Genomic DNA, 23,616 nt, shown 5'->3' on the forward strand with positions numbered 1-23,616 from the left:
TAGACCCTAACAGTAGGCAAGCACTCTACCACTAGGCTATACTCCTGGCCCCTCACTCATTCATTTTTATAGCTAAGTATCTGCTCATCTAGGAACATGTGTGCTGTCTAGAGATTTTTAGTTGTTTATGACTGAGCCTGAATGTTTTTGTGGAGAAGTGTTTTCATTGTTTCTTGGCTACACATTTCAAGTGGAATTGCAGGGATGGGCTGGAGGGTAACCATTAGTTGTGAAACCTGCACACTGTTTTAAAAGACAGGAGTTTGTTCAACCATTATTGCCCAAATTCTTGAGAAAACAAGTCATCTTGGAAGGGGAACTGGCCTCCACCGGGCCGCCCGTGAGGGCTGAGGTGTTAATGAGGCTGATATTGCTGCCTTTCCCCTCTGCGCCTGTGTTTGCAGGTGAGAATGAATGGAGCAGAGGCCGGAACGCTTTCTGTTCATTTCCCTGGGCTCATAAAACCCCTGGAGGAGTGGGGAGGACAGGAACAGGACTGTAGCTGTGTGTGACCACTTTAATGGCTAGCATTCCTGTTTGCTTTCAGCCAGGAGGCCTGCTGTACATCTCTATGTGACTACCTCCATGTCAGCTTTGGGGGCCAGGCAGACTGCGGCATGCAGGGTGCAGAGAAGGGCCTGAGCAGGGGCTCTATTTCTTTCTCCTGAGTCCTGGCTTGGTTACCCTTCCAGCCTCACTCCTCCCTCTTCTCATCTCCTTGCTTTCTGAATATGCTCACACACACATACGTGTATGACTCTTCAGTTTGATTTCCTCTCTTCTTGTAGTCATTGATTTATTTTTGGTGCTGGTCCTGGGGCTTGAACTTAGGGTCTGGATGCTGTCGATTTTTTTTTTTTTTTTTTTTTTTTGCTCAAAGCTAGCTCTCTACCACTTGAACCATAGCCCCAATTCTGGCTTTTGGTGGTTAATTGTTCCTAAGAGTCTCACAGACTTTCCTGCCTGGGCTAGCATGAAACGCTGATCCTAAGATCTCAGCCTCCTGAGTAGCTAGGATGCAGGCCTGAGCCTCTGAGGCCCAGCCATGGTCATGGATTTCTGTCTAGGTGCACTAAGCCAAGGTTAAAAACAATCTTATTTCTTTAATCACTTTATTCGCTTTGTCAATACTTGAGAGCAGTGTTGATGAAATCTTTGCTAAGATGGCAGATGTGTCTGTTTCCCACCCCAGTCATGATTCTAGGTGATGACTGCAATTGTCCTCACTGTATTATGGTTCACGTATTGCAACTTCCCTGTATCGTGAATTTTTTTTTTAATATGTAGTGATCCCTCGCCTGTCGCAGGTAAAAATCTGTAAATAGCATCAAGTGAGCTAAGATATAGCTAGAGAGGACTGTCTAACGCTGCTTCTTCGTAGCTTCTCAGCATGGTGATCTGAGGACAGATGAGGGATCACTGTACTGTTGTTTTTTTTTTCCTGTTTTTCTTTTTGTCAGTCAGGGAGCTTGAACTCAGGGCATGGGTGCTACCCCTGAGCTTTTCTGTTCAAGGTTAGTGCAAGCTCTACCACTCTGAGTCACAGAGTCACTTCATTTTTTGAGTGGTTGGTTGTAGTAAGTCTCATGGTGGGGGGGGACCTTTTTGTCTTGTTGTGCCAAGATTGTTCCATGTTCTGGGAATGACCCTCTCCCCCCCTTGTTTAGAGCCCATGTACTTGAACCCCAGGTGGTAACAGCTTGGTGCTCAGTGGTTAGACACCTGAGCTCTGATTCGATCAGTGGTTTGAGTTAAATAGCCAATCAGGTAATTGTACTTCCCCTATAAAAGCAGTGTAAAGTTCTTGTTCAGGGCATTTTCAGTGTTGCCGGCCGCTGGTACGGGGAGGCCCGAGTTTAGACTCGTAAATAAAACGACCCCTGCTTTTTAGCTTTGACGGTGGTCTTTTCGGGGTTCTAGGAATTCGGGTACAACAGTCCGGGCTAGCTTTGAACTACAATCCTCAGATCTCAGCCTCTTGAGACCAGCATAAGTGCCCAAGGACAGTGCAGTGGGGGGTTCCTGGCATCATGGCTGAGCTCTAGACCTACTGAGGACAGCTCATGCCCCAGCCACAGCACCTGCAGATTCTCTTCCCCATGTACACGAGCCAGGCAGCAAATGATTTAGTAGGAAGAATGCTCGGCAGGAGTTTCAGGAGCTAAATTTGCACCCCAAGTTCACCATAATGGGCTATAGAACTTTGGCAAGCACCCCAACTCCACACACTGACTTCTCTTCTTTGGAGGCTGTTGCCCTCTTTTATAAAAGCAGCAGAATGAATGACTTCCTCTCAAGTCCTCTCTCGGTGTCCATGAAATATATGGCTGGGGAAGGTAGCAGTGAGAGTGTGAATTTGAGTGTGTATTAGTACTGGAACTTAAACTCTGAGCCTGGGTGCTATCGCTTAGCTTTATCGAATTTATCAGTGCTCTACCACTTGAGCCACACCTTCACTTCTGGCTTTTTGCCGGTTAGCTGGAGATAAAAAGTCTCATGGACTTTTCCTGTTCAGGCTGACTTCAAACCACAATCTTCAGACGTCAGCCTCCTAAGCAGTTAGGAGACAGGCGTGAGCTTCCAGCACCTGGCTAAGTGCTGGCACTTTTGATAACGGGAAAGACTAGGTTTAGCAGCAACCGCCAGTCCAGCGCAGAGAGAAGATGCAACTGGCATCAGAAAGAGAACTGTCACATGCGGTGCCAAAGGCCTTCTCTCCAGGCAATGAAGCATGGAGTGCAGTGCTGGCTGTTGGTCTAATGAAGACACTGTGAGCAGAGTGTTGCAAGCCTTTCTGTAATGAAAATCCACGAGGCACCGGGATGGCTCTGCAGAAAGCGGAATGAAAAACAATCCTCTAGCTTCGAGGTGGCACTTGGATTCCCTTTGACTGCATCCAGGGCATTCCTGCCACCTTTGTAAATGCCCGCCACCTGCCTCTTTCATTTGACACTATCGTATCAATTATTGAAGGCTGGTACAGCACTTTTCAATTAACAACCTCCGAGGCTCCAGAAACTACGTTCATATGATTTATCAGCATCTTCTTTAAATATTTCAGAAAGTACAGGTCACTATGAATTAACAATAAGCCTGCTAGTAAAATATTTAATGCCTTTAAAACATAAGGAAACATCCAAAAATTATAAATCTTTTAATCAAATGATTCTTCATTATAACCCACTCACAGCACAGCATTCATATGCATCCAATCGAAGTTACAAATGGTGTATTTTTTTCTTCCTTCCCATCCCTTCACTTACATTTTGTTTTCTTCCTTTCTTTTTTCTCTCTCTTCTCTTCCCCTTCCCTCTTTTTTCTTTTCCCTTGTTCCCTTTCTCTTCCCTTCCTTCTTTGCGCTAGGATTTGTACTTAGGACCTTAGCTTTTTCACTCAAGGCTAGCACTCCCTTGTTGGGCTGGTTTGTGGTTTAATTGGAGATGAGTCTCAAGGACTTTTCTTTCCAGGCTGGCTTCAAATTGTGATCTTTAGATCTCAGCCTCCTGAGCAGCTCGAATTACAGGTGTGAGCCACTGGTACTCTGCTCACTTGTTTTCTTAATAACTTGAGTACACAGGAATTTAAAGGGAGAGACTCAGTTTACAGTTTACAGGGACTTAATTTACAGGTCAGCACTTAGGAGACCAGGGTCCCACACTTGCTTCTATGGTAAGGGAGCTAGTTGTGTGATCCTTCCTCCGCATCTTAGTTTGCTCATCAGTATTTTGCACTTGTTAGAGATTATTTCAAAAATTATCTTTAGGAAGTGGTGCTATGGCTCAAGATGTAGGGTGGTAGTAGCCTTGATGTGAAGAGCTCAGGGACAACGCCCAAGTCCAGAGTTCAAGTCCCCAAGACAGGCCCCCCCCCAAAAAAAATTAGCTTTAAGTAGTAGTACAAAGAGTCAGTTCAACATGTCAGTTTATGACACAATGCATCTTGAACTGTATCACTGCTTCTATCAATCTCCCACACCTCACCCACCCCCCGCCATGCCAAGTTACCTGGTTCTACATTTATTGTTCATATTTGTGATGAGGGTCATTTGACTCAAGTGACATGGGATATCAGTGCTGTTTTGATTTGCACTTCCTTTATAGCCAGGGATACTGGTCTTACTTTTTCTGAGAAGTGTCTTTTAGTGTCTTTGCTCATTTATTAATTGGGTTACTGGTTCTTGGGGTGTTGAGGTTTTGAGCTCCTTTTAAATTTTGGTTATTACTGTCAGACACACAGTTGGCAAAGATCTCCTGTCCTGCAGGCTGTCTTTTCTACTTAAGTGACTATTTTTCACTGTACAGAAGCCTCTTCTCTTGATGCATTCCCATTTGTCATTTTCTCTGCTATGTGTTGAGCCCTTGGGAATGACAGGTCTGTACTGTCACACCCAGCTTGTTCTGAGATGGAGTCGCATAATTTTTAGCCCAACTTGGCCTTGAACTGTGATCCTTCTGATTTTAGCCTCCAGCATTGCTGAAATGACAAGAGTGTATCACTGTGCCCAGACACTAGTTGCTCAGGCTCTCTTTGAACTTAAGTCTTCTCAGTCTCCGGCTCCCAAATAGCTAGGATTATAGGAATGAGACATTGTGCTTGACTTTTGAACTCACTCATTTTTCTAATGATCGTTTTTTTTTTTTTTTTTTGCCAGTCCTGGGCCTAGAACTCAGAGCCTGGACACTGTCCTTGGGCTTTCTCAAGGCTAGAGCTCTATCACTTGAGCCACAGCACCATTTCTGGCTTTTTTCTATGTATGTGGTACGGAGGAATCAAACCTGAGTCTTCGTGCATGCTAAGCAACAAGCACTCCCACCATTAGACTAAACTGCCAGCTCAAATGATCTATCTTTGATCTGGCTGACTCTTTTCTTTTGTTAGTACATTTTTCAGTGGAGTTATACTCTTCAATTCCACAGTTTTGTGGAGAGTCTCATTTTTTTCCTGTCATGTTTTCTTGAGCTCATAGACCATATTTATGATGGCTGTTTCTAAATTCTTTGTACATATCCACCTATCTCCAGTTCTTAGGTCTGTTTAGTAGAGATTTCGTGTGGTGCTTTGCGTGGGCCATGTGTCCTGGTGAATCCTGGGAGTCTGGATGTAATCTGCTCAAGCCCTGGGCTTGAGCTCAGGGCCTGAGCACCGTCCTTGGACTTTCTCAAGACCAGAGCTCTACCACTTGAGCCCCAGTACCATTTTTGGCTGTTTTCTATGTATGTGGTACCAAGGAATCAAACCCGGGTCTTCGTGCATGCTAGGCAAACACTCTACCACTAGGCCAAACTCCCGGCCCTGTACACGCCTTTATACCTTCTTGCAGGGAAAGGTTCTCTCATCTGTCAGCCTGCTAGATTCAGGGGGTCATCATGTCTCTCTCCTGCCAGCGTCTTGCAGTCTCTGTTTGGAGAGGAGCAATGTCTTTCTGTTCCCTCTTGCTCTCAGCAACATCCAAAGCAGGTTGGCTCCTGAGGATCACCCCAAGACTGGTACCCACTAACAGGCTGGAACACTGAACATAGCTTCTTCCTCCCAGGGAGAAGCTGAGAGCTGAGGGCCTTTTTTCTGATCATACTATGTTGCAGTGGCCTCTGAAGTACTGCAGGCCCCTGGTGCTACAGGGAACTGCTCCTGCTCTGGTTTGGTTTCAGTGGACCTCATGAGAGTGGTCCCTCAGAAATCTGGGTCTTGCAAGACAGAGATTGAGTTCAGCAGGAATCCCTCCAAAAGGCTTAAACATGGGGTACACATCCTACTGTTCTCTCCCCACTCCTGTCCTTTCAGCCTCTTCCCAACAAATCATGAGCCAAAGCTTTCTTCTGTGGCACGAAGCTATGCTGACTGGAGAGCACCGATCCCAGACACACGCAATTACTCTTATTTCCATACAGCGAGCTTGGCTTTGTGCTTGCCTGCAGGACTGCAACTTTCTAATTGGTTTTTGGAGTGTTATAAAAAGTATTCTGGGTGGATCACTGTTAAGTGTTTTTGGGGGGAGCTGAGTAAGGATCTGGGGCTTCCTATTTGTCATTTTGATCTTTTTCACTGGTCTTTTTAAAAAAATCACTGTTCAATATGTATGACTGGCCTTAAAGAAGCATCTTGAGATGAGAGGCCCACAGTTCTAGCTATGGAATGATCTTGGTAGAGCAGATACTTAATTACTTTAATGAAGAAATCCATTTTCGTGTCTTTTAATTCTTTAATGCTTCCTAGGAGATATATGTCAATATTTGCTCCATTTCTAATGGAAACCTATCTAAATTAACTGGATTTGCAGGGCTCTAAATAAATTCCTTGAGAGTTTAATCTTAAGAATCCTACTCTGTCATCCTAGCTACACAGGAGGCTGAGATTTCAGGATCACAGTTCAAAGCCAGATTAACCAGGAAAAAGCTGGAAGGAGAGCTGTGCCTCAGTGGTAAAGGGCCAGCCATGAGCCAAAGAAGCTCGGAGTCTGTGGACAGGCCTTGAGTTCAAGCCTCAGGACGGGCACACACACAAAAATCAAATCAAAACAAAAAGACCCCAAAACCCAAAACCCAAACCCAAAAGAGTGTGGAAACAAATTCCACACAGCTAGTGGAGGAAATGTGGCTTAAAGGACCAGTCTGAAATAAATGAGAACCTGGGGGCTTTAAGTTCTACCAGATCATCATTACCTTTTTATGTATTTTTAAAAATTCCTTCTAAAAGTGTGGTGACTATTGTTTTTTTTACCCTTTATTTCAAGGGTTCTGCAAGTTAACACCCCAAGTTAGTGATTCATATTTCAGTTGCACTCAGATCAGAACAATGGAAACACACCCAAGTGATTTCCACAAACAGGAAAACCACCATGGCCTGTCACTCCCAACCAGGAGCTGCATCCTCGTCAGGCACTGCCAGGGATCCAGGCTGACCAGCAGTACAGCTGCCAGCTACAAGAGGGGGAAGGAAGTGCCACGTGTATGCCAACGATAGCAAACAGTGTCCCTGGATCCCAGTGCCTAATGGAGCAAAATGAACACAACTGAGCAAATACCCCATGTGATGGAATCCATTGACTGAGAGATTAAAAGCCCGGAGGTGGCAAGCCAGGGGTATTTTTCAAAGGAAAGTAGGGCTTTCGATGAAGCGGGAAATAAGATACTTAACAAGCTCCTGGCACACAGGGCTGGCACTCAGTAAATGCCAGCTAACGTGAGAGACGGCCGGCTAGCTCACAAGTCTTTCCTTGCTAATGAGTCAGGCAAAGCTTACCTCACTTTCCTGCACAGATCATCAGACTATTCCCCCAACGTGCTGCACACCCAGGGCTGTGCCCCCAAAGTCCAAATGCTGGCACTCAATTATATCTGGGCGGTGATCCCAACGTGAAGGGAGAAGGGGGCTCCTCATGAATGCCATGAGGGCCTTTCTAAGATAAGCCCAGACAACTGTCTGGCTGTCCTCTGCCATGAGAGGACATCCGAAGAAGCCAGCCAGCAGGGATCCTAGCCTTCAGAGCTGTGAGGGAAAAACAACTTTCTCTTGTGCATAAGCTACACAGCCTGTGGAGTCTTGTTATAGTATCCTACATTAAGAGAAGTCATCTGTGAACCTGTTCTGTGTCTACCCAGAGGTTCCTGGAAGGCTGGGGTCACAGGCTGGGCTTCTCTGATCTGGAAATAGTGGCACTGAGTCAAAGAGTCAGTTTCTCTCAATAACATCAGTTTCCTTCTTCCCTCCCTCCCTCCTTCCCTCCTCTTTCAACTTCTCCATTTCTCAGGTGTGCTGGCTCTCTCTCTTTCTCTGCCTGCTCCCCAGCCAACAAAGTGAAGAGTCAGGAGGAAGACCGTGTGTCACTCTGGTCATTCTTCCAAATTTAGAATGCCTTTTCCATTCTCTCCCCTTATCTGCCATGTTAGGAGAAATCTCTTCTCAAGACAGAGTAAGTTCTTCCAGACAATGCAGGACAGAGCAATAGGAAGGCAAGGGATTAGGGTTTTTGCTTGTTTTTCATTCTTACTTTGTAATAATTTTAAAGCAACAATTGTCTTTTATAAAATAGAGTGGTTCCACAGTTATTATCCTTACCATTAACATCTTACAAAACCAAAGGCTCACACCTGCCTATCATCCTAGCTACTCAGGAGACTGAGATCTGAGGACTATGGTTCAAAACCAGCCCGAGCACTAAAGTTTATGAGACTCGCAGAAGTGGCACTGTGGCTCAAGGGGTAGGGCTGAAGAATTCAGGGATAGCACTTAGGCCCAGAGTTCAAGCCCCATGACTGACAAAAACAAATGAACAACAACAAAAAACACATATAACTATCAAAAAGAGGAAATTAACCATGAATTAATCAACTGAACTATTCGATAGACTTTGCTTACATTTCCAGTTTCCCACTGAGACAGGTTTTCTGACTCAGGATCCCCTATTACAATTCAACTGTCTTCACATGGGGACAGTTTTCCCTGGCATTCCTGACACTAGCAATTAAAAAAAAAATGATTCCATTACTGTATGAAATAGATGGTCCCGCAACTCGGGCTCGGCTCCTGGCTTTGTGACTAACTTTCATGTATAGACATCAACCGACTGGGAAGTCAGTGTCTTAGGTTGACTTGAGTTTCCCTGTCTGTAAATAGGCTAATAACCCCCTCAGGAATCTATTTTGTTTTTTGTTTTTTGCCAGTCCTGGGCTTAAGCTCAGTGCCTGAGCACTGTCCTTGGACTTTCTCAAGGCTAGAGCTCTACCACTTGAGCCTCAGCACCACTTCTGGCTTTTTCTAAGTATGTAGTACCAAGGAATCGAACCCGGGTCTTCATGCATGCTAGGCAAGCACTCTACTACTAGGCCAAACTCCCGGCCCGGGAATCTATTTTGAAAATGAAATAAAGCAACATGTATTAAAACACGGGAGGCAGAAGGCCAGACAACCAATCTTTTTTTTCCTCCTATTTCTGAAGACTTTTGTTTCTGCAAACATACCTTACTCATATTTTATTTTAATTTTTTTGGGGGGTGGTCAAGACAAGAACTCAAACTTGGTCCCTGACATTTTCACTCAGTGGCTCTACCAAATAAGCCACGCTTCCAGCCCCCTTACTCCTATTATAATGACTTCCACAACAACGGTAAAACCCTGCTGTGTGAACTCACTGAAGCCTGTAAGCAGCCAGCCTGTGACACAGCTCTGGTCTGCATCTTGGGGTATCACCCCCTGCAGTCAATGGCCCTCAATATCACATGGTGTACTTGTCTTTAGGAGGTTTCTTCACCATTCCAGATTCCCCCTAGTGACTTGTGGGGATTAACTGCATCCCCTCCTGTGTTCATTCAAATGATGTGTTGAATTTACTAAGTGCCAGGTCCTGGGTTAGGATCTTGCAGACCATGATAGGTTACCTGCTGTCTTTATTGGTTCTGGGGTTCATGGGGGAGGGGGACTGTAAATAATTACAATCTAATTTGATTAGTTCTAGGAGAGAAGTAATGTCTAGGATCACAGAAAGAAGTATTCTTAGGCTGGGTGTTGACAGCTTACGACTCACATCCCAGCTAATTACGAGGATCAGCTCAGGTAGGAAAGTCCATGAGGCTCTTATCTCTAATTGACTAGCATGAAGCTGAAAAGGAGCTGTGGCTCAAGTGGTAGGACACCAGCCCTGATCACAAAAGTCAAGCAAGTGTGAATCTCTGAGTTCAAGCTCCTATTTTGGCATGTGCGCGCATGCGCGTGCGTGCGCGCGTGCACACACGTGCACACACACACATTCTTGGAATTACAGAAAGCGCCAGGTTAAAGAAGATTTGAACAATGAAGAGGGTACTATTATGCCTCAGTTAAGGCATAAAATGTGTAGAAATAAAACCCTTTGGGGGAAGAAAGAAAACACAAGGCAGAGAGCTTAAGCAAGAACTATTAGGACTGTGTGTTGATTAAAAGCAATTCAGCTCCAAAAGAGAAATCTGCTGTGCTGTAAACCTGCAGCCTGAGAGTAATTTTCAGCCAATACTTTGGGGGCTCAGAAACGTCCCCATGAAACTCATAGCCCCAGCTCTGTTCAGAACACTGCATTTGCAGAACTGAACCTTTGGCTTTCCTGTCAACATCTGTGCACTCAAGTAAAAATTAAGGTGACAACTGGCTCCTTCTGTTCCTTGCAGAAGTATAGAATGGCTACTTTTGGACAGGGTAGGTTTTTGTTTGGTCAGTCAGCTTGATCTCCGGGCCTGGGTGCTGTCCCTGAGCTCAAGGTTACCGCCCTACCCCTTGAGCCACAGCCCTACTTCCAGTTTTCTAGTTGTTAATAGGAGATAAGAGTTTCTCAGTCTTTACTGACCTGCAATCTTCAGATCTAAGCCTCCTGAGTAGCGAGGATTATAGGTGTGAGCCACCACCCCTCAGCTGTATTTTTTTTTTTAACTGAAAAAAAAAAATCTAAGGGCTAGGAGTATGGCCTAGCGGTAGAGTGCTTGCCTAGCATGCACAAACCCCTGGGTATCCTTGGTATCACACAGAAAAAGCCCGAAGTAGTACTGTGGCTCGAGTGTTAGATTGCTAGCCTTGAGAAAGCTCAAGGACAATGCCTAGGCCCTGAGTTCAAGACCCAGGACTAGCAAAAAACAAAAACAAACAAACAAAAAAACCCACCCAAAAAACCCAACAACAACAACAAAAAAACGGGCCAAGAAGATGGTTTACGGATAGAGTGCTTGCTTAACAAGTATGAAGCCCTGGGTTTAGTTTCTCAGTACCACATAAATGGAAAAAGCTAGAAATGGTTCAAGTGGCAGAGTGCTAGTTTTGAGCAAAAGAAGCTCAGGGACAGAACACAGGCCCTGAGTTCAAGCCCCAGGACTGGGGGAAAAAAAAATCTAAAGAGCTACCAAAAAAACCTTTATAATGCAGCCTTTTACTTGTGCTGCAAGAATCTGACTGTGGGTTTCCTGCTTTAACATCCCTTCACTCCAGTTACTCCTGTGGCTCCAGAGTTTTGGCGCTGATTCCACCTGATTCCAGAAGTCAAGTCCAGTCACACAAATCTGTGTTCTTAGCGAGTGTCACACATCTAACATCAATCCAATACTGGAACTTGAAATGCAATGCAATACTTTCAAATAGTTAAAGAGTTTCTCTACCTCTCCTTATTTGATACGCTGAATCATCTTTGTGATCTTTTTTTTTTTTTTTCTATTCTTCAGTTTGAAAGAGTAAACTGGCTGAATTCTTTTGGTATTGGCTGTGAGGAATACTTCTCAAACCATACCTGCTTCTGTCTCAGAGCAGCCACATCACCTACCGTCAGCTGGTGTGTCAGCAGGTCCATCAAGAAGGTTATCTTGTTACTGAACAGAACATCAGTGCAGTTTTCTGAACAGTTACTGCAGGTGAGGTTGTAAACGTTGATTGCATTGCAAAGAGACCTGGTAGATGGAGAAAAACACCATTTGTGAACCCTGAACCGCTGTTTTCCAAATGAAGTAAAAAACGTAAAATGACTGGTATGAAAGGAACCACTAGGAGATGGACATGCCTCAAAAATCCCTTACCATTTTCATCCATGAGTACCTAATAGCTTTTTATTAATACTTACTAATGGCAGCTGTAGACAAAGGAAACATATTTACTAGTCTATCTGATTTTCTTTCCTTTTTTTTTTTTTTTTTTTTTTTTTGGTCAGTTGTCAGGGCCTGGGTATTGTTTCTGAGCTTGTTAACTCAAGGCTAGTGCTCTACTACTTTTGAGCCACGGCACCACTTCCGGTTTTCTGATGGTTAACTGGAGATAAAAGAGTCTCCATGACTTTTCTGCTTGGGCTGGCTTTGAGCTGTGATCCTGAGTTACTAACGCAGGGTTCCTTTTCTGTTTTAGGTATGATAGTATTAGGGCTTGAACTCAGTGTCTGGGTGCTAACCTTTAGCTTTTTCACTCAAGGCTGGCATTCTACCATTTGAATCATGCCTCCATTTCCACTTCTTAAGTGAAAATAAGAGTCTCTTGGATTTGTCTACCTGGGCTGGCTTTGAGCCATGATCCTCAGATCTCAGCCTCCTGAGTAGTTAGGATTAAAAAGCCTGAGCCACCAGTGCCTGGCTGATATACTTCTTAATTGGCTATGACTACATATTAACTGAGAACTTTCAATTTTCAAATAATACCCAGAAAAAAAAGGAAAAGAAAGAAAAGAAACTGTCAAGGCTCCTGTTGCCAGATCTGCTGGCAGGGAAAAGCAAGCATCTGATCAGAGAAAGTGGAGGCTCTGCCCTGCTGTAGCTAGACTAGGTGTGATCATGGCCTCAGGTCACATAGGTAACGAGAATGTCACACTGGTCACAGGCCCAAATGGTTTAAGGTCCAGCCAAGCAAAGATCAGAGGATTTACAGGATGATATGCCATTGGCTATTCAAATATAGAAATCGACAAGCTTAATGGGCCAGGCCCTCTCCTAGGGGTTCTGGAGACTGAACCTCAGGCCTGCACTGCCTGAGTGATCCATGTTTATTCTGGCCTGTCTGACTAAATCTCCTGCTTAAGTCTGATATAAGAATGTTTTGACTTGGTTCCCTACAACCAATCCTCTAAAATGCTTTTTTCTTTCTCTTTCTTTTTCCCCTTTCTTTCTTTCTTTTCTTTCTTTCATAATTATTACCTTAAAGTAGTTGGAAAGAAGGTAAGGTTTTGATTCAACAAATAAGTTTTGAGTATAATGCATCTCAATGTTACCCATCCATCATTCTCCCCCCGTCTTTCCCAGCCTCATCCATCTTGTCAAATTACAAGGCTTTATTTTCACATGTGCACACTGAATAAAACAACTGCATTCGCCTACTCTCCCCCTCCCCTGATCTGTGTGCCCCCTCCCTCTGCAACAGAATATGTTTTAGTTTCCTGGTATTCGTTTTGTTAAGCTGTAAGTTAGCTGTTCAAAGAAGTTACACTACTAGAGTTTATACCGTACTTTAATGTTTGTGTACATGTGCATATGATCCTGTATATGTTTTCCTATGGATTTGTAATTTAGATCTGACTTCCACAGGAAAGAAAATTGTGCCATTTGTCTCTCTGGGCCTGATTTATTTTCATTTTTTTTTTCTAGGTCCATCCACTTCCCTGCAAATTACCTAGTATCATTTCTTGATGGATGAGTAAAATGTGTAATTTATTTGTTTATTTATTTGCCAGTCCTGGAGTTCAAACTCAGGGCCTGGGCACTGTCCCACTGTCCTTAAGCTTCCTCTCCTCAAGGTACCACTTGAGCCACTGTGCTAACGCTGCCCTTTTCTGTGTATGTGGGGCTGAGGAATTGAACCCAGGGCTTCATGCATGACTAGGCCAGCACTCAACCACTAAGCCACATAGATTTATACGCCACACGTTTTCTTGATCCATTTGTAGGACAGTTCTTGAGGTTTGACCCTAGGAGTAAGCAGCATCGGGATCACCAGGGAACTTGAAGAGATGTGAATTATCCAGTTCCTCCCCAGATGCAGGAAACAGAAACTCTGAACTGTGTCAAGCAGTGTGAGTGTGTGAGTGTGTGTGTGTTTTCCTTTTCTTTTTTTAGTGCCACCCCTGGGGTCTGAACTCTGGGCTTGGGCACTGTCCCTGACTTTCTTATGCTCAAAGTTAGTGCTCTACCACCTGACCCACAGCTCCACCTTCAGCCTTTTTAGTGTTTAATTGGAGATAGAGTTTCATCGACTTTTCTGCCTAGGTTGGCTTTGAACCTTGATCCTCAGGTCTTAGCCTCCTGAGTGGCTGGGATGACAGTCTTGAGCCACTAGCATCCGGCAGCAAGTTCAGCTTTAAATTCTGATGCAGGCTAAAGCTAGAATGTCACTGCTCCTGGATAGGGGTTCACAACTTTACTGGTACTAGAATTATTGGTAGCTTTAAGCTACAGGCCTACCTAAGTTCCTAGCCAGGGAAGGGGGCAGATTTCCAACATTTTCTAAAGCTCTCAGGGTGATTCTCTCCCACAGTCAGGACTGACAAGCTCCGGGCAAATATTAAATCTATCATAGATATCTATGAGGTACCGGGCACTGTGCCTGCGGCCTCAGAGGCCTGATGCTCCAGTGCTGGTGGCATTGGAAGTGTCTGGCCTATGGGAAGTGGAAAACTCTAGAACTCATTTGGTCTGGTCCTGCCAAGGCAACCACAGGCACCACTCCAAATTCAACAAGTCTAGGAGCTTTTCTCAAAGTGACTTTCAATCAATCTAAACCTTGGAGTGATGTTAAAACATCCAAACAGTCCCTGGTGGAGGGGTACAGAGGGCCCGTGGTAAAGAGGTATGATACGCTTGTACCTTGCTTCATATAACTGGCAAGATTTCTGAAAACTGGTTATGAAATGTGTACTGGTTGACAGTACAACCATAGAGAGCCAGCCCCCCACTCCCCTCCGAGGGGCTCACACCTGTCCTAGCTACTCAGGAAGCTGAGATCTGGAGGATCAGGGTTCAAAACCAGCCTGGACATAAAAGTTGGTGAACCATTATTTCCAAAAAACCAGCAAAAAAAAGCTATACTGGAGACATGACTCAAGTGGTATAGTGCCAGCCAAGTGACAAGCCAAGCAAGCTCCAGTGCCGAAACTCAAACCCCAGATTCGGGGGAAGGGAGGTAGAAACAAAGGAACAAGAAAGAGCTAAGTGGAACCCCATTCAAGATTTTAGCAAGTTTTGAACAAACACCTTAGCATCCATGTCCTTCGATATAAAATCAGGGTTTCATATGGGTGTCTGGAGAATTCAGGGAGCATTAGCTGTGTACAGCAATTAGGGCAGTGCCTGTGCATGATTAATCTATTTGGAGTTATTAATCTTATTAAGCATAAGTTACATCTTGATCGATAGTCATTCCTCTCGTCATTCTCCCTCATCTCTCCCAATTGTACAAAGATGCATGTGTCACAAACTGACAGGATGAATTACCCTCTCCCACCTTGTTTTTCTGTGCTGATACTGGGGCTTGCCCTCAAGGTCTGGGTACTATCCCTTAGCCGTTTCACTCAAGGCCACCTCTTGGGCCACAGTTCTACTTCCTGCTTTGTGGTGGCTAACTGGGGATGAGTTTAACTGAAGCTAAGGCTTCCATCCTTAGGTCTCAGCTACCTGAGTAGCTAGGATTACAGGCGTGAGTAACTAGTGCCCAGTTTTGTAATTCATCCTTATCAGTTATGTTTGAACTTATGGGTCAGGAATTTCAATTAATTTTACCTCCAAATAAGATGACTGATTAATCTGTCCTGTCCCCAGTTTTCTTAAATCTGAGCTATAAGCTGGGTGCTAGTGGTTCATGCCTACAATCCTAGCAAGTCAAGAGTCTGACAACTGAGGATCCCAGTTCAAAGCCAGAGAGATTAGTAAAGTTTATTCGATTTTTATCCCCAGTTATCCCCGGAAGTGACACTGTGGCTCAAAGTGGTAGAACACTAGCCTTGAGCAAAAGAAGCTCAGGAACAGTGTCCAGGCCCTAGGTTCAAGCCCCAGGACTGGCCAAAAAAAAATCTGAAGTACACACAGAGCATGATCTCTGTTTCCTGGAATAATCGATAAACTTGTTGATGTTTGTGCTAAACACCACATTCGTCTGTGCAAATTTATGCTAGAGATGATTAATATATACAATTGTAGATCCTCAAAGGTTTTCAGAAAATATATGGGGGCATTATGTTTATAATCCTGCACTGAACGGTATAGCTTTATAATTGCATCTTATTTTCTTTTGGTTTTGACCTATATTTTTATGGCCTTTATTTTATTTTTGGTGTCAGTCCTGGAGCTTAGATTCAGAGCCTAGATGCTGTCCCTGACAATTTTTACTCAGGTTTAGTGCTTATGACTTGAGCTACAGCTACATTTATGACCTTTTCTGGTGGTTAAATGGAGATAAGAGTCCCATAGACTTTCCTGACCATGCTAGCTTTGAACCATGGTCCTCAGATCTCAGCCTCCTGAGTAGCTAGGATGACAAATATGAGCCACCACTGCCTGGCAACAACCTTGATTTTTAATTTCTATTTTTCTGTTTTGCTTTTTTAGAAGCTGTCTCAACACTCTTGTGAATCATTAAGAGGCATAAACAAACATACACATAAAAAAGTGAGCTCCCCTCCCCTACCTGGACTGAAAGACACCAGGGCTTAAGTCCTGTCTACTTTTCATTGAGGAAATCTGGCAAAGTGTGGTAAGGGTATTTATGTAATCTACATGGATGAACCTTTCCCAGGAACTCTGCACACAGAAACTACTTTTGGATGAGGAAAAACAAAATAAAACAATAACAAAAACAGAGAAGTGAGCCCAAAATCTCAGGGGCTGGAAAAACCTGTCCACTCAGTAAACTCTTGAAAGACAACCTTAATTTGAAAAGCACCTGTCTTAAGTGGAGTAAAATGCTTCCAACCCAGCCTGGGTGGTCTGTCTAGGCAGCTTTCCTCTGTAATTTCAAAATCAAGTCATTAGATGCACTTAAAAAAAAAATCCAACAGAAAGCTCCAGAATTTGAAAGTATCTTTTGGGCATACATTAACATCTCACTGCCCATTCTCTCTAAAGTATGTTGTGGTTGGAAGTTCTGAGGTATAGGTTTTCTTGCCCAAATAATTATGAATACGTAAGTAAATTTTAAATTTTTTGTTGGTCAAGAAAGCTTCTCTTTTCAGAGAGAACATTCTCTCTGAAAAACAAAGAAAAGTATCATACAGCTAAGCTTTTTGGATATGACTTACAGAACTTACTTAAACACCAGAGAGCCAGCCCTAGCTACTTAGGAGGCTGAGAAGTGAGGATTACAGTTCGAATCCAGCCCAGGCAGGAAAGTCTACGAGACTCTATCTTCAGTTAATCATCCAAGAAAAATGCTGAAAGTGGAGCTATGAGCGCTAGTCTTGAGCAAAAAGGCTTAGGGACAGTACCCAGGCCCCAAGTTCAAGACCCAGGATCGGCACACACGTGCACATGTGCACGCACACACACACACACAAGAACAGAGAAATCTTCAACTAGATGTGTTAGATCAAGGGTTTTTGTTCAATTGATGAATTTGGTACAAACAGAATAAGCAATTTAATTATTTCACTATCTTCTCATTTTAGATGAGGATTCAGATACATTTTAAGCATCTATTTAATTAGACTTTCCACCTTTCCTCAAATTATCTGCCTCCTGAGAAAGTATTATGTTTCAAAGATTACAATAATACATTTAAAAATGGAGGGTGGTCATCATATTAATACATTAATTTAAAACTCTGGTGCTAGGCATTATTTTTACTGCTGACATAAATTTCTTAATACAAGACAGCTATGATTAGCCCGGCTCCAGATATGTTCTTAAGTAGAATCTGGTTATGTAATTTAAAATTCACAATTAAACATGGTGGCTTGGAAGAGGACCCCAGGTGGTTGGCAGTGTTAAACAGCAGATTAAAGTTGACACAACTAATTTCTTTACTTTAATCTTATTAGCGGCAGAGCAGCTGTCAACTGTAACCATCTCCGTAAGTCCTTTGAGACATAAACAAAATGCCTCAATATGCTGAATGAGGAAGAATATTTATCAATCACTATAGCTAATTAGCTTGAAAAACATTGTTTTAAAACTTTTATTGTCGATGATGGAAAGTTATTTACTCTTAGTAAACCTTGATCAGAAAAATATTTAGAATTATATTAACACAATTTTGATTATAAATAAGCAATTGCTCAGTAATAGATTGCAAACACACACGCACGTGTGCACGCATGCAGACACACACACACACACACACACACACACACACACACACACACACACACACACACACACACACACACACACACACACACACACACACACACACACACACACACACACACACACACACACACACACACACACACACACGCGTGCGCGCAGTGGGTTTTTTTGGCCAGTACTGAGGCATGAACTCAGGGCTTGGGCACTGCTCCTGAGCTTTTGTGTTCAAAACTGGTGCTCTACTACAGCTCCACTTCTGATTTTTTTTAAATAGGAGGATTAAGGAAAGAATGAAACACAAAATTAAATATTTTGCAAAAAGGAAGGGACTGTCACATCTCTGATAACATTATCAGGTAACTGTTAATCTATTAATAATTCATGGATGTTAACTGTTAATAATTTATAACATAGGGAAGCATCCTCGTTACTCAAGAGGTTGAGATCCAGGATCCCACATCAGAGTCAGCCTAGGTAGAAAGTCCCTTACCTCCAACTGACAACCAAAATGCCAGAAAGGACATGCATGCACCTCAAGTGATACAGCGCTAGCTTTGAGTTTTATCTGAGTTTAAGCCTGAGTACTACCAACTACAATATAGTAACAATAAGGGTACCTGACCCGAAGGGTTTATTTTGTTTCCTTTTCGCTTTGATGTCTTGGTCTTCTAAAGATTTCAAGACACCTGACACTGAACTCAGGGTGGAAACCAGATAGGTGTTACTCTGGCAAATAATATATCATTCTTATATGTGCCTCTCCTTTTGGGAACAGAGATTTCCAAAGTCCTGAAAAGAGCTGTGTAAAAAAGCCAGGTGTCAGTGTCTCAAATCTGTAATAGGCCTTGCATACAGGCCTGACTACAAACCCAACTACCACCAAAAACCCCACAAAACAACAATGATGAAAGACCTAAGCCAAACTTGGCACATTCTGGAAAAGAATCCTGGAGTCCTGAGTCTAGAGCAATGCCCTCTGCTGTCATTAGCAGGTGGGCAGGCTTGGGAGCTTGTTTCTTTATTTCACTGCAGGCCAGTAAAACAGGACTTTTTACTAGGTTTTTCTACCTTTTTTTTTGGGGGGGGGTGTTGGTCACGGGGCTCAAGGCTAGTGCTCTACCACTTGAGCCACAGCTCCACTTCCAGTTTTCTGGTGGTTCACTGAAGATGAGAGTCTCACAGACTTTCCTGCCCAGGCTGGCTCTGAACAGCAATCCTCAGATCTCAGCTTCCTCAGTAGCTAGGATTACAGGTGTGAGACACAGGTGCCCAGCTCTGGGCACTGCCTCCTAACAGAGCCAGCCCCAGGACCCTAGGCATGGGAGGCTAGGATTTCCTGTCTGAGCACTGCCTCAGGATCATGACTGCATGTTCTCAGGCAGCCTTTCCTTTCAGAGCTAAAGGAATCAAGCTGGGAGAGTGCTTTGCTGTGCTTTGCTAACTGGCTGAGGACAAGGAGGACCAGGATTTCTCCTACTGGGAGATTTTGAAGGGTTGGTGGGCTGATTTTTAAATTCTCTTTATTTTCTCTCAAATTCCCTCCTTGGCATTGAGTTGTGCAACCTTTACTACTCACCCTCTCTACTGCCTTTTTGAGGGGAGGGAGAAAAGCTTCCGGTAGCTTCTGTTAAAAGTATGAAACTGCTGGGCAACAGTGGCTTCTGCCTGTCGTCCTAGCTACTGGAGCTTGAGATCTAAGGCCCCCAGGGAAGCCCATGAAACCGGGGCCTCCTCTTCAAGTTATTACTGAGAAGACTGCGTCGGGATGTGGTATCCCAAAGTCAGCTTATTCAGGAAGGGGGCCTGTCAAATTGTTTCCCACACTGAGGAAAGTTATCCTGAAATAAGGCCAACCAATTTTCTTTTCAGGTTTACCTACTTTTTGGGAAGACTTATGTTACTCTGCCATCAACCCTAAAATAAGAAAATAAGTGCAAAAGAATGCATGGCATGTTTTAGCATTTTTTTCAACTGAGACTAGTAAAAACATGTTTGTCGTGTGTGTGTGCTAACACTGGGACTTGAACTTAAGATCTCAAGTCTTCCCTTGCCTTTTTGGCTCAAGGCTGACACTCTACCTCTTGAGCCACACCGCCACTTCCAGCTTTTTGCTGATTATTAGAGATAAGAGTCTCACAGACTTTTCTGCCTTGCCTACCCTTGCCTTGCCTTGCCTACCCCTGCCTACTGTTGGCTTCCCTTGCCTACCCCTGCCTATTCCTGCCTTGTCTACCCATGCCTACCCTTGCCTTGCCTTGTCTTGCCTATCCTTGCCTAACTTTGCCACACCTTGCCTACCCTTGCCTAGACTTGCCTTGCCTTGTCTGCCCTTGCCTTGCCTATCCCTGCCTACCCTTGCCTTGCCTTGCCTAACCTTGATTACCATTCGCTTGCCTTTCTTACCCCTGCCTACCCTTACCTTGCCTTGCCAAACCATGTTCCTCAGGTCTCAGCTTCTGGAGGCGAGGATGACAGGTGTTAACCAATAGCACTAAGCTTGTCAAGGCTTTCTTTTTCTTCCTTTCTTTTTCCTTTCTAGTCCTAGGGCTTAAACTCAGGGCCTGGGCACTGTCTCTGATCTTTTGCTTAAGGCTAGTGCTCTACCACTTGAGCCACAGCACCTCTTGTGACCTTTTCTGTTTTGTGGGACTGAGGAATCAAACCCTGGCTTCATGCATGCTAGGCAAGCACTCTACCATTAGGCCTCATTCCCAGCTCTGTCATGGCTTTCTAATATTTGAAAATAGATGATGGTGTGTTACTGTCTTTGAGCTTAAAGAATATCCTCTGTTGTATAAATAAGAAGACGGATTTGCTATGACCAGGGCTGTGGTATGTTTTACAGTATCTTCACGTAGTATCAGGCATAATAAAAGCACTGACAGGATCACACTTTCAGGCACAATGGAGGTTCATGATGAGGAAGAGGCCAGGGACCATACCTGTACTCAGTCTTTCTCTCATGGACTTTTACTCCCTTGGTTCAAGGACAATGGAAGAACCATATATTTAATGCTGCTAGCTACTTTTTGGTGTAGGGACTGGGGCTTGAACTCAGGGACTCCTGCACTTGCTTGGCAAGAAAAAGTTCAAGCCTAGCATTCTATCACTCAAGCCACATGTGCATTTCTGGCTTTTTAGTTGTCAACTGAAGAACAGGGTCTCAGAGACTTTACCATCAGAGCTGGCTTTGAACTCTGATCTGCCTCTGATCCTCAGATCTCAGCCTCTTTTTTTTTTTTTTTTTTTTTTTTTTTTTTGCCAGTCCTGGGCTTGGACTTTCTCAAGGCTAGAGCTCTACCACTTGAGCCTTAGCACCACTTCCGGCTTTTTTTTCTATGTATGTGGTACTGAGGAATCGAACCCGGGTCTTCATGCATGCTAGGCAAGCACTTTAACCACTAGGCCAAACTCCTGGCCCAGATCTCAGCCTCTTGAGTAGCAAGGATGACAGAGATGAGCCACTGGTACCTGGCTAAGGTATGAATTATTGAGTTATCAAAGCACTGTACCAACAAATCAAGTAGCAGTTCCTTTCTTACTGCAAAATTCTTATTTTTGTGTCTCATTACTTCAGCCTTCCTGATCTATGAATTATCATATAGTGAGTGATGAGTACACACTCAGCAACACACTGTAAAGCAAGGCTACTGAAGGCTGGGACAGCGGAGAGCCTGCCACACCTGCTGGATAAGGCTCGCGCTGCCTCCCCGAGGCACTCCCCTCACCTCTCCTCATCAGTAGACCAAAGCACCAGCAGCACTGCCAGTGGACAAGTACCCATGCATCATCTGGGAGAGATACCACGTGAGCAGACTGTCTTAGTAAAAAGGAGGAAAGATTATATGATCCAAAGAGAACCCAGGGTATGAACTACCCAGTGAAAAACATCTCACCTGACATGGATAAAATACTTTATGAATTGCAAAGAGCTTTCAAATACATTTCAAGGGATTCATTCCCTGCATAGCCATGTGAAGTGTAATCACCCCATTTTTCAAATAAGGCAACATGCAATGAGATGAAAGTACCTGCATGCATTCTCCTAGCCAGCCATGCTGGCTGAAACCCGAACAGAGCTTTACATGGCTCCAAAGCCAAAGCTACTTGGGGAGGGGGGAGACTTATAGATGAATACATTTCTATTACTGTGCTACCTAAAGAGTGAAAATATTTCCTTGGTGGCCTAATAACTCGTATTACAAACTTATTTGGTAAGTCTCAAAATGTCCACAAATGTATGCAGGGTACCAGCAAAGTGTCACACTCCTGAAACAGGTGCTCAGGGACTAAAGGCAGACCTCAGAGCCTAGGAAAGAGAGTAGAGACGAGGTCCAAAGTCTGCACAGCATGCCGTGACAAGGAGTGATTCACCATTAGGGACCCATGTACAATGTGAATCCCAGCAATTTGGCTGGGCCAGCAGTCTATGGTAGTGTTGGCTCAGGAATGTTCCTCCTGGGTATGTAGACTTCAGATTTCACAGCTTGGGCTTCCTACTTCCTCTCTGGTTGGCTTTTCTTTTTTGGGGGTTGGGGGTGGGGAGTTTCCTACTCCATTTCTAAAAGCAGAGCTGCGCCAAAGTTCACCAGCTTCTCTCTGTTTTCCAGCAGGCCATTGACTAAAGAGATTTCTCCACTAAGGCTTTTTAGGGTCAATTTGAATTCTGTAAGTGAGGCTAAACACCTCCGTTTTCCTCCACGGGGATTTGTAAGCACACATTCCAGGTTCTCGAGGTTTCCCCATATGGAAACCATAGGGCAAAAATGGCTCACCAACAAAATGTGAAAGGCAGATTAAAACACAACACTTACTTGGGAGGAATTCGTGAGCTGGCGTTCATGTTTGTGGTGGGGAGCAGGGATTGAAGGATGTGTTCCAGGGCAGTTAATCCTCCCGCGGCATGAAACGCGATCTGATCTGCTACATTCTAGACAGAAATACGCACAGAGGTTAGTTGAACCTCCCAGGCATAAAATTATAACCAAATAGGAAGCATTCAATGGGTACAGTTACCTTACAAATATTTGTTGGGGGTTTTCTCTGTGCAGGAATTTTAGGTTAAAAGTGGTAGATGGTCCTGACCCTCATGAAGCTTAAAATTTAGTGAATGGGACCAATATGAATCAGATTACTAGATATAAGCTGTTCTTATTTATGATAATACCTTGAAGAGGGAAACATAACAAAACCACAAAAAGTAAAACAGGTTCTCTCTAGGCACTGGTGGCTCATGTCTGTAATCTTAGGTACTCAGGAGGCTGAGATCTGGGGATTGTGGTTAGAAGCCAGTCAATGCCTGTGGAAGGATAGTCTGAAGAGACTAAACTGTTAAAGTACAGCTTATAATACCTCTGGTATGATCCCAGGAGAAAATTATCCATTCTTTACCCCAGAGAGTATTTTTCTCCTACACTGGGATTAAGCTTTAGGACCAGAGTAAGTTTATTTTTCAAGGTGAAGGACATGTTTGCCTTAAATCTTTTTTTTTTTTAACTTTTGGTGCCTGTCCTGAGCCTTGAACTCAGGGCCTGTATACTAGCTTTTGTGCTCAAGGTTAGTGTTCTATGCCCTCGGAGTCACACCTCCAGTTCTGCCTTTTTTGAGGGTAGTCGATTGGAAGTTTGAGTCTCACATGCTTTCTTGCCTGGGCTGGCTTTGAAGCATGATCCTCAAATCTCAGCCTTGTGAATGGCTGGGATGACGGGTGTGCCAACAGTGCCCAACACTTTGAATCTTCTTAGCCCCGGTGAAGGGATGGGTGGGGTTGGGAGACATGGGGAGGGATGATAAAAGGAGTGACAATTGGGCCAGGAGTTTGGCCTAGTGGTTGAATGCTTGCCTAGCATGCACAAAGACCTGGGTTCGATTCCTCGGTACTAATACATAGAAAAAA

At 44.0% G+C, this 23,616-nt stretch overlaps 1 protein-coding gene across 1 annotated transcript in view; it reads right to left on the reverse strand.

Annotated features, from left to right (window-relative positions):
- Window positions 1-23,616, reverse strand: part of Scaper (S-phase cyclin A associated protein in the ER) — a 172,201-nt gene that overhangs the window by 48,441 nt on the left and 100,144 nt on the right. The window contains exons 24-25 of the mRNA XM_090321658.1: window positions 22,535-22,650; window positions 11,273-11,396 (exon numbers count right to left, since the gene is read on the reverse strand). Of these exons, the coding sequence (XP_090177784.1) occupies window positions 11,273-11,396; window positions 22,535-22,650 (240 nt within the window). The remainder of the gene's footprint in view (window positions 1-11,272; window positions 11,397-22,534; window positions 22,651-23,616) is intronic.

This window comes from Megascapheus bottae, chromosome 30, assembly GCF_031878675.1.
Source record: "Megascapheus bottae isolate mThoBot1 chromosome 30, mThoBot2.hap1, whole genome shotgun sequence".
Taxonomy (NCBI): domain Eukaryota; kingdom Metazoa; phylum Chordata; class Mammalia; order Rodentia; family Geomyidae; genus Megascapheus; species Megascapheus bottae.